The following is a 10,163-nucleotide window of genomic DNA, read 5'->3' on the forward strand; positions in this document are numbered from 1 at the left end:
GAGAGGAGAATGGAGGAGAAGGGATTGCGGCGTGACCATCCCCCCTGGGGGGTGATTTCTCGCTTTCTGTCTCTATGTCTCTCTCTTGTCTGTCTGGCGAGTGCACGTGCCCTATAATGAAAATCTCCCCCCCCCAAAAAAAAAGAATTGATTTTATTCTTTTTTTTTTAATTTGACCAGAGCGAGACAGAGAAAGTGAGAAAGCAAGCCACCAGGTCTGGGACTCAAACTGTGATTGGCCATGTGGAAGTGTTCAGCGCCTTAACCATCATGCCATGCCACCTGCTGGTCCCCTGTCCTTTATCTTTTTAATTTTTAGATTTTTGACATAGGGCATGTGCATTTGCTGGAGAGACAGAGACAGAGAGGGAAAGTGAGAAATCATTCCCTGGGGGGAGGGCCATGATCCAATACCTCCTCCATTCTCTTCCTGGGATTTCAGGCACATAACTTGTGCCCTTTGTAGTTTTTCAAGCTGCCAGGTCCGGGCTCACATGGGTTGGCCACGTGGGACTCAAGCCTTAACCACTACGCCATCTGCTGGCCCCATATCGTTTTCACTGAACGCATCCTGTTGGCTTTGAGTGAACGGCCTGCACACTGTATTGATATGAGGCGGCGGGGTAAGCTTTGGCAGATTCGCTTTTCTGACCCCAGGCTGAGTTCCCTGTAGACAGCTCATCCATACAAGTACGGAGTCATGCATCCCAGGGGCGCTTACACCCCTGGCCTGTTGAGCCTCCTCAGCAAACATGCACAGAGCTCCCCGCCATCTGCACGGCATGCTGCCAGGCACACGGCAGTTGCTGGCAAAAGGCAGGTCCGTACCATGAAGAGTAGTCGCGGCTATGTGAACCTGTTCCCCCCACCTCCCTGCCATGGCTGTAGCTTCTCTCGTCTTCTTTTTGTAGCCTTTGGTCTGTCTGCGTTCAGCTCTGCATGTGCCTCATTACCAGGCTAACGAGCTTTGGCCTGCCTAGATGAGCTTTAATCTTGACTGGGGGATAGAAGAAATAACAGAAGGGAGTCAGAAGATACTGAGGCATCCTCTTTGCCATTTTCCCTTGGAGGAGAGGCGAGAGGCTCATGCATGGCTTCCGAGCCCCAACTCCTGCCTGAAGTGGCCCTTTTAGGCTCCAGTTCCATAGGCCAGTAGGGAGCGGGCAGGCGGGCCATAGAAGCTGGCTGGACAGCATGCAGAACCTCAGTGCTGACTTGGAAAGAACTTTGGGGGTCCTGGCTGGGTGTGCAGGGAACAGTCAAAGTGTTTGAGGTTCTGTCTGCCTCTCTCCTCATTGTTTTTTTTTTTTGCCTATAGGTGTGCCTGCACAGGAGACGGCACCAGCCAAGCTAATTGTGTACCTGCAGCGCTTCCGGCCTCATGACTATCAGCGCCTGCAAGGAGTGAACAGCTCCAGAGAGCCCACCGGGGACTAACCATCCTGACAGTGACCTGGGCTAGGGGTGCCACTTCCTAGAAGGGGAAGGGGCCTCTGGGTCTAATGGGGGCCACCCCTGGATGCCCTGTGACTCATTTCCTTGGCTTCTCTTCCAACAGTGACTCCTCCCTCTCCCGCTCTGCCCGTCCTCCGCCCTCTACTCTCAGCTCCGCTACCCTTCTCCGAGCCCTCCCTGGCTGCCTCCTCTCCCTCATCCGTCAGATGCAATCTGTGGGCCGCCCCTCTCCCCTGGCCGCTAAGCAGCCTCCATTGATTTCCGCTCGTGTTTATAGGATTTCCACTTAGCCGTGATCAGTAGTTAAGCACAGGAAAATCCCTTGCCACCCCCCTCCCTTGGTCGATGCCATTGATTCTGCCAGCGGCTCCTAAACCGCCTTACAGCTGAGTTAGAGATGCGGGAGGCAGCAGGGATTTCCCCGGCTTGGGGTGTGGGGAATAGCGGCAGGTTGGGAAATGGTCGCAAATCCCTGATAGAAATCTCAAACTCTGGCTTGATTTTGCCACCTCTGGCCCTGTGGGAAGAGTGCTCCCTGTGGAAGTTCAGGGCAGATTTGCTCCCTGACCTGGGGAGGGGGAGGAAGAAAACCCTCCTTGTTGAGACAGGTTCCCAAGATTTCTACTTTCTGTTTAAGAAGGCTCTCCCCTGACTGTTACTCATACACATTTTCTACCTCAGATACACCGAAATAGGGCTTTCCTCCTCCCTCAGGCTTTATTGGGCTGCATTTTTGTGGGACCGGCCAGCTAGCTTGGAGTTGGTGCAGTGGCAAAGGCAGGGCCAGAGCACCACCTGCTGGCAGCCCTCGGGCACAGGTTCCAAGCTGCTGGGGCCTGGAGTCCTGGACACCGGATGGTTTCACGTAGAGCGGAGACAGTTACTGCCATGTCTCCACAGGCAAGTTATTCACCTCAAAGATCTCCTGCACCGACTGGCCAAAGTGTGTGTAGGTGAGGCGCAGCTTTAGCCGCAGGGGGGCCTAGGAACAGAGCAGAGGCGAGGGTTAGCGCCTAAGACTTCTGCCCCTGGGTCTTGTCCACGGAGGTGGGCAGGGGGAGCTCCCAGAGCTCACCTTGTTAGGACTGAGGATTCTGAAGAGCTGGGTGATGGGAAGGCCACCGCGAGCCAGAGCCGTGTCCCCACTGGGGGCCTGCAGCTGCAGCTGGAAACTCTGAACATGGGAGGTTTGGGCAGAGCAGTGAGACAGCTTCCTCCAGTCCCTTTAATCCCCAAGAGCTGTCTGTGCATGTCACTCCTGCCCCTTGTCATCCTGTCTCCCACCCACCTCGACTTAGTGGCCTTTTCTCTGGGAGTGCCTAGGCCACCCCTGAACCCTGACCTTTACAAACCTTGGGTACAGCGGCCTGGCAGATGAAGTGGGTGACATCACCCTCTGAGAAGTTGGTGGTGGTGACAGTGATTAAGAGCAGAGCAGGGGACCCAGGGGGTCGTGTGAAAGACAGATTCAGTTGTAATCCCTCACGTTCAAACACTTTGAGATCTGGAATGGGAGCTAGAGGACAGAAGAGAGGCCACTCAGTGTACAGGCTCTAGGTGACATGTTCATTCATTTGTTCAACAAAAACTGAGTGACACCTGGGGCCCTGCACTCTTCAAGATGCTAGTGATGGGGCCAGCAGGCAGCATGATGGTTAAGGTGCTGGACTTCCACATGGCCAACCTTGGTTCAAGTCTCATACGTGGTAGCTTGCTTTCTCACTTTCCCTTTCTCTCTGGTCAAATTAAAAAAAAAAATAACAATAACAAATAAATAACAATTTAAAAAAATAAGTGGGATCAGCAGATGGCGTAATGGTTATGTCACTGGACTCCCACGTAGTCGACTGTGGTTCTAGTCTGGACCTGGTAGCTTAAAACTCATGCCAGGCGCGTGTGCATGCGTGTCCAAAATCCTGAGAGGAGCCTGGAGAAGAAGGGGTTGTGATATGGCTATCCTTTCTAGGGGTGATTTCTCACTTTCTGTCTTTCTCTGTTTCTCTGGCAAATGCATATATGCTCTATAGTAAAAAATCTCTCTCTCAGAAAAAAAATTGCTAGTGACAAGGAGCTAGACCATGGTGCCATGGTAAAAAAGGTTGAAGTCAGGAACCTTGAGTACGCTGGGCATGTGCATGCCTGTGAACTGGGGGGGCTAAAAGCTGGGGGTAGGTGTGGTATCAACTCAGCGGTGGTGTGTCTCTCACTCATGGAAGAAATAAATAAAACTTAAAATGCCGGGGCCTGCAGATGGTGTAGTGATTAAGGTGCTAGATTCCCACATGGCTGACTGGTTTGAGTCCCAGACCCAGCAGCTTGAAAATCATGCTGGGTTTATGTGCATGCACACCCAGAACCCAAAGAGGAGAATGGAGAAGGGATAATGGCATGCCACCTCCCTTGTGTGTGTGGGTGATTTCTTATATCCCCTACCCCCCCCAGTGAGCACACATGCGCTATGGCAAAAACCTTAAACAAAAATTTAAAATGCTAGTGATGAAGTAGACAAGAAGATGAGGTTGCTGCTCACAGTCTGGTGCAGGGAGAGAAACAGTAAGCAAAATGAGGTGGCCACAGACTAACAGGTGCTATGAAGGAAGTGCTGTTGGGAACCAGCAGTTAGCATAATGGCTATGTTGCTGGACTCCCACGTAGTTGACCGCGGTTCGTGTCCCGGACCCGGTGGCTTAAAACTCACGCCGGGCGCGTGTGCGTGCATGCCCAAGATCCCGAGAAGAGAATGGAGGAGAAGGGATTGTGGCGTGACCATCCCCCCTGGGGGGGTGATTTCTCGCTTTCTGTCTCTATGTCTCTGTCTGTCTGGTGAGCGCACGCGCCCTATAGTGAAAACCTCTCCAAAAAAAAAAAAAAAAAAAGTGCTGTCAGAGTAATGGGAATCCCAACTCCACTAGGGCAGTAGAGGGAGCCCTCTGACATTCTAGCTGAAGCCCAGAGAGTGAGGACCAGACTGTCCTTTGATGTGTGGGGAGAAAGAACATTTTGTGTAGAAACAAGAAACGTCAGCGCTGGGCTGAGGGAGCCATGGAGTGGGCAGTGGAAAATGCTATGAGCCGGGCTGGGGAGGAAGCAGAGCCCTGCAACCCAGAGTGAGGACTCAGATAAACAGAAGGCACTGAAGGGTGGCCAGGAGGAGGGTGGCCAGGAAGGGACGGGCACTGTGGACTGAATGCTCTTACCTACCAAGATGGGATGGGCTGTGGGGCACACAGGAGGGGAAGAGGGCATGGGAGCCGCAGTCCTGGGCTCAGGAGTGGCACGTTTCCCCCACCTCTCCCCTTGCTGAGGCTTACCTGGGGCTGGAGGGGCACAGGGAAGGTCCAGGAGGTGTACTAAGGTGCCTCCTGGGGCAGGATCCAGGGGCGGAGGGTGCTGGGCATCCCCAGAAGGGCTGTCCAGGAGATCTAGCAGATCCAAGAGCTTGGAGGCCTGGGGCAAAGAGCAGAGGGCAGGGCTGGGTATGGAAGCCCACCCAGGTCCTCCTCCTCGGCTTCCAGGCTGCTCACCTGGGGCTCTGTGGGCACGGGGGCTGCTTCTGAAAGCTGGGCCGCTGCTTTGCTTTGCTTTGCTTCTTCGTCAACCTGATAATCACCTCGCTCCATGAGAGGCATCTTTTCAAGGATGGCTGCCCTGAGGATGGAATGCAGGTGAGTCCCTCTGTGTGGGCCCTGGGCTTTCCACGACAGGCAAGGGGGCTGAGGGCTGAGGACACAGAGCACCCTGGACACAAGGGCCCGAGAGCCTTTCTGATTTCCCAAGAGGGCAGCTGTTGCTGGCTTTCAGATGAGCGAGGAAGAGGGCAGTCAGTTTAGCTCCACCTAAGTGTGCTAGGGAGGCTCTCCCCATAGGTGAAGGACCCATGGGAGGATGAGACCCTTATACCTAGAAAGGGGCATTTGAAGCAGGACAGAGGCTGGTCCTACGCTGCAGTGGAGTGCCAGACGCACCTCATGTGGTCGTACTTCCGGAAGAGTGTGTCATACTCCACGGCCCGCTGCTGCAGCTCCACGTCCAGGCAGCTCCCGTAGATGGACACCACCTGGCGGATGCGGCTGAGCCGGTGTGCTGTGAGTGGCAATGGCATGTGCCCCACCCCACACCGGGCTGAAGCAGGGCAGGGGGAGGCCCTGAAGCAAGGACATACCCCAGGTATTTGGCTCCAAAGCAAGAACCTAGGACTCGGGGGTGTAGGGGGAGTGCCCGGAGAAGCTCAGAAACTGGTGGGCACAGCGAAGCGACATCTCCTGTCTTACTTGTTATCTCCATGGAACCGGGTGCTGAGCTTCATGAGGGCTGTGAGGGCATACCCTCGGGTGGCCGGGAGGGACATATGGGACTGCAGCACCTTTTCCAGCAGTGCCAGCACCTCCTCTTCTTCCACCTTCAGGTGTGCACACAGGAGTGATCCCGGGGCCAGCCCTGCCTGCCTGAGTCCGAGTCCTTCAGCATACCCCCGCCGTGGCTCTCACCTGAAGGGGCTCAATGTCCTCACAGTTGCCTTCCAGCAGGAGGTCCCCATACTCCCCGATGCACCAGGCCGCCACCTGCACCAGAGGTTGCTGCATGGAATAAGAAACATCATTGGGACAGTGTCTGGGGTCCCCTCCTGACCTCCAGACCCTGTGACATCCCTTTGGACAGTGCAGACTGGGGGTGAGAAAGGCCAGGAGAGGGAAGTTTACCTGGCTCTGTCCTGATGCCTGGGTTCCTACTGCCCTCTGGTGGCCAAGCATTGGAACTATAAGGCCTAATCATAGGATGGGCCTTTGTGGAAAGGGTGGATAGTTTTTGCCCACCCTACTTAATCTGAGATGAAAAAGGGAGCTATAGTTATTGGCCGGCTTCTGTTAATCCACTCAGCATTCAAGGTAATAAAACCCAACACATGCAGAAAGATCATCTCTCCCTCACTTCAGGGAAGGTAGGTAGGGTTGAAAGCTGAGTCCCTGGAACATGAAGGTCAACTCACTTTGTCATCTGTGGCTACAGCTAGTAGGAACCCCCAGGTGTAACTAAAAAACAGGGCTCTAAGCAGAGGGCTGTGACCTTGAGGGAAGAGTAGTTAGGAACCCCGAGTATGGAGATGGCCCAGGAAGGGCTGGGAAGAGGTTGGCAGCCCTGGAGCTGAGCAGGTGGGAGCGGTACCTGGGAGATATCCTCTGCCAGGGCACTGTACAGGCGGCGCACGGAGTAGGCGTGCAGCTCCTGGGCTCCCCCAATGAGCTGGGTCAGGTTGGCTACCGCGTCATCCCGCACATGGGTGCCCGCCTTGTGGGGGGGTGGTGACACGGCCAGGTCAGTGTGCGCCCAGCCCACTCGGCCCTGCTCTGTCCAGCCCCAGCCTCACCGTTGTCAGCACGTGCAGGATGGTGTCTATGTGCCATCGCTTGGTTGGAGCAAACCTAGGGGACATGTGACTCCTCAGTCCGGGTACTGACACTCCCAGATTCTACCCTCTGCCTCCCGGGCAGCTGTGGCCTCACCTCTCTGCAGCCAGTAGGATGCCTGAGGCACAGTCAGCCCGCAGGTCAGGGGAGCAGGACTCCAGAAAGGCCTGCAGCTCCTGGGTCATGGCTCGCACGTTGGAGCCATTCACCAGGGCCAGGCTCAGCTCCAGGGCCCGCCTGGCAGGAGGAGGACAGGTGTCTGCAGGAGCCCAGGCCACCCTGCTCCTTGCCTTAAGCCTACCCTTCCCTGGCCCCTGTCCTTAGTCCTCTACTCCAGCTTCTCTGAGCTATACTGGGCCTTAGTCGCCAGGCGCTGGCCCTCTGCCCTGCCTTCCATCTCGGCTCACCGGCTGAGGGAGGCATCCGTTTCCCAAAGACATTCCACCACCGTGGGCCGGTGCCGCTGCACGGCGCTGTGGTCAGACTGCACCAGCCGCAGCAAGGACGTCAGGGCCACATACCTGTCCAGGTGGGAGGGCCCTGTCACAGCCTGGCTGTCAGTCCCCACCCTCTGCTCTGGGTACACGGGTTAGAGGTAGGGGTCAGGAGGCTCTGGATGACGGGAGGCAGAGGGCCAGGGGCTCAGGGGCATAGCCTAGCTGGGCATCTGGGACTATTACCTAATGTTCTTATCACTGTTGAGCAGGAAGCGGCCAAGAATATTGACAGCTAGAACCTATGGGAGACAGAGGTTGGGGACGGGGAAGGAACCACCTGGAGTGGGGACCGGATGGCAGGGGATGATGGGGGTAGAGGGAGAAGCCAGTTGAGCAGGGCTCGTCTTCTGGCTGGTGGGGTGGGGGCACAGAGGGAGAAGATGTGGGGTAATACCCGCAGGCCAGCTGCAGAGCGGATGTCCATGATGGTGAGCACTGTCTCAAAGAGAACTGCACTGCCCGCATTCCGGCTGGTGTCCGTGTTAGTAGCCACCTAGTGGTTAGGACAGGAGACACAGGTGCATGAGGGCTCTGTCCTCTTCTCAGCTCTCTGCCTTGTCATCGGTCCATCCCTCAACTATCCAATGGGGCTCCCTGAACCCCCGCACGTGGGTGTGTGCCTGGGTGGGGCACAGACGAGGCAAGTCCACCTAACCTGTGCCCTCCCCAGACCCCACCTGGGCCAGCAAGTCATTCATGGCCTCACTGCTCTCTTCGTGGTTCCGGCCCAGAATCCGAAGCAGGCGAAGTATCCGAACCTGAGGTTGGGTTACAGGTTGAAAGGTGGAAGGGTTCATAGGATTTGAAGTCGTGGGGCTGAGGAGAGGGGAGCAGCGTGGGGGGGTCTGATGCTCCTTACAGCCTCCCCATCCCTCCCTCTCACCTTCACAGGCCCCTTGAGCCCTGGGAGGGATCAGAGCAGTGCGAGGCCCCAGGAGTTTAAGGCAGGCTTTTAAGAAACTGTTACCAAAACAGCCTTTCTGACCTCCAGGTGTCCCATCTCCCCACACTGGTCCTGGGACACCCTGGGCAATCCTGTGCCTGTCACCCCCCCACCCCCATCCAGGACACTGACTGAGCCAGTATATCCTGGCAGGTGACCGGTGGCATAGGCTGCCTGCTCCTGCTGCCTTCTCTGCTCAGGGTTACAACAGCGGCCCCACGTCAGCCTACCTGCAGGAAGGGGTTGCTGACCCCAGAAATGCTGTGCTCTGTGGAGTAGCCCGTTGTCACCAGAGTCCGCAGGATCTGCACCAGCTGGGGTACCACCTGGAGGGGGGCACAGACTTGCCGGGGCATTCTCTCATCTTCTCAAACTTAAGCTCCACTCCTTCCCCGTGGCCCCTCTTTCCCAGGCCCGGGGCCTGCCCCTTCTCCAGCCCACCTTTTGAAAGTGCCTTAGGGCTGCAGGGCTTCCTTCGCAGAGCTCCGTGATCAGCGTGACAGTGCCCAGCAGGGTGCCTGGGGTCAGGGTGGGGAGGTGAATGGCGGGCAGGGGCGAGGGAGTTGACCGTGTGTGTGTATGTGCATGACCGTATGTGTGCGTGTGTGTGTGCTGCCCTTCTCTTAGGACAGGTATTCCCACCTCGTTTTTCCTAGCCTGAGCTGAAGCAGAGGACAGGGAGCCCTGTGGCCTTACCATGGTGGCGTTCGTGAAGCAGTTGGGCACAGGATGGGAGGAAGATGCTGGACAGCTCGGGGACCTTCCGGATCATGTGCACTGCGGTCAGAACAGCCTGCAGAGGGCCTCAGATAGGCAAGGGTCCGTGAAGATGAAACCCCTCACCTCTACTGCATGGCAGACAGGGGCCAGTTTTTTGTTTTTTGGTTTTTTTTGAGAGATTTTCACTGTAGGGCGCGTGCGCTCGCCAGACAGACAGAGAGAGACATAGAGACAGAAAGCGAGAAATCACCCCCCAGGGGGGATGGTCACGCCGCAATCCCTTCTCCTCCATTCTCCTCTCGGGATCTTGGGCACGCACGCACACGCACCCGGCGTGAGTTTTAAGCCACCGGGTCCGGGACACGAACCGCGGTCGACTACGTGGGAGTCCAGCGACATAGCTATTACACTAACTGCTGGTTCCTGACAGGGGCCAGTTTTTGAAGGGGCAGGCATCCGGAGTCCTGCCAGCTCACCTTCTTTCGCACATAGGGGCTGGGGTGCAGGAGCAGTTTCTCCACCTCCGGGGCCAGGTCCCGGCACATCTCAGCAGAGCCCATGGTGCTCAGGGTGCACAGGGCCAGGCCTTGCACTGGCTGAGTGCCCTGGCTCAGGTCGCTGCAGGGTTGGGGGATGGCCAGTCAAGCTCTGAGGAAACCAGTCCTTCCCAGGGCCTACAGCGGCAGGCCCCTGGGATTTCCCAGTTTCCCCATTCTCCCATCTCCCAGATTCCAAGGACATCCCAGAACTCTCACTTCTTGATGCTGTTGGTAATGAGCAGGTGGGCATCATGCCTCTCATCCAGTAGGAGCATGGCCCCCAGGTAGCCCACCCTCTTGTCTATGAATCTGGGGGAGGCGATCAGTTTCAGGCACTCCATCTATAAGGAAGGAGGCAGACCAGGAAGGGGCAGGGGTGAAGCCAGGGGCACTGGCATCCCTGTTCCATCTTCCTCCCTAACACCAGATTAAGTCATGGGGTAGCCCTTCAACAATAGAGGCTTAGAAATTTGAGGCGTTGGGGAGGCATTTCAAGGGCCTGGGAGTCAAGGAGGATGAGAAAGGAGAGGAGCAGGTACCCTAAATGGGGCTGGCCAAAGGACTGCGGAGCCCACGACAGGTGGAGGTTGTTAACTGGGAAAGA

At 56.4% G+C, this 10,163-nt stretch overlaps 2 protein-coding genes and 1 long non-coding RNA gene across 6 annotated transcripts in view; 2 read left to right on the forward strand and 1 right to left on the reverse strand.

The window, feature by feature from the left end:
• Positions 1 to 2,320, forward strand: part of THTPA (thiamine triphosphatase) — a 3,996-nt gene extending 1,676 nt beyond the window's left edge. Inside the window, exon 3 of the mRNA XM_006144529.3 lies at positions 1,319 to 2,320. Within this exon, the coding sequence (XP_006144591.1) occupies positions 1,319 to 1,437 (119 nt within the window). The 3' untranslated portion in view covers positions 1,438 to 2,320. The remainder of the gene's footprint in view (positions 1 to 1,318) is intronic.
• The window catches only part of AP1G2 (adaptor related protein complex 1 subunit gamma 2), a 9,842-nt gene continuing 1,826 nt past the window's right edge, over positions 2,148 to 10,163 (reverse strand). Inside the window, exons 3-22 of one of the 3 annotated variants that reach the window (XM_006144528.3) lie at positions 9,776 to 9,900; positions 9,497 to 9,638; positions 8,997 to 9,093; positions 8,742 to 8,818; positions 8,531 to 8,626; positions 8,035 to 8,115; positions 7,752 to 7,850; positions 7,541 to 7,596; positions 7,268 to 7,381; positions 6,957 to 7,097; positions 6,821 to 6,875; positions 6,619 to 6,741; positions 5,943 to 6,032; positions 5,727 to 5,854; positions 5,421 to 5,525; positions 4,980 to 5,103; positions 4,767 to 4,902; positions 2,808 to 2,971; positions 2,531 to 2,629; positions 2,148 to 2,437 (exon numbers count right to left, since the gene is read on the reverse strand). In XM_006144528.3, the coding sequence (XP_006144590.1) occupies positions 2,336 to 2,437; positions 2,531 to 2,629; positions 2,808 to 2,971; positions 4,767 to 4,902; positions 4,980 to 5,103; positions 5,421 to 5,525; positions 5,727 to 5,854; positions 5,943 to 6,032; positions 6,619 to 6,741; positions 6,821 to 6,875; positions 6,957 to 7,097; positions 7,268 to 7,381; positions 7,541 to 7,596; positions 7,752 to 7,850; positions 8,035 to 8,115; positions 8,531 to 8,626; positions 8,742 to 8,818; positions 8,997 to 9,093; positions 9,497 to 9,638; positions 9,776 to 9,900 (2,154 nt within the window). In that variant the 3' untranslated portion in view covers positions 2,148 to 2,335. Of the gene's footprint in view, positions 2,438 to 2,530; positions 2,630 to 2,807; positions 2,972 to 4,766; positions 4,903 to 4,979; positions 5,104 to 5,420; positions 5,526 to 5,726; positions 5,855 to 5,942; positions 6,033 to 6,618; positions 6,742 to 6,820; positions 6,876 to 6,956; positions 7,098 to 7,267; positions 7,382 to 7,540; positions 7,597 to 7,751; positions 7,851 to 8,034; positions 8,116 to 8,530; positions 8,627 to 8,741; positions 8,819 to 8,996; positions 9,105 to 9,496; positions 9,639 to 9,775; positions 9,901 to 10,163 lie in introns of those variants that run through there. The other 2 variants (XM_014586290.2, XM_014586291.2) reach the window with 2 other exon arrangements.
• Positions 4,961 to 6,001, forward strand: LOC114007106 (uncharacterized). 2 transcript variants are annotated; one of them, XR_003548753.1, is made up of 3 exons: positions 4,961 to 5,120; positions 5,379 to 5,540; positions 5,861 to 6,001. It is a non-coding gene; the product is annotated as an uncharacterized LOC114007106 (long non-coding RNA). The 2 variants fall into 2 exon arrangements; XR_003548752.1 differs by having other exon boundaries at positions 5,379 to 5,622; positions 5,861 to 6,000.

This window comes from Tupaia chinensis, unplaced genomic scaffold, assembly GCF_000334495.1.
Source record: "Tupaia chinensis unplaced genomic scaffold, TupChi_1.0 Scaffold000126_2, whole genome shotgun sequence".
Taxonomy (NCBI): domain Eukaryota; kingdom Metazoa; phylum Chordata; class Mammalia; order Scandentia; family Tupaiidae; genus Tupaia; species Tupaia belangeri.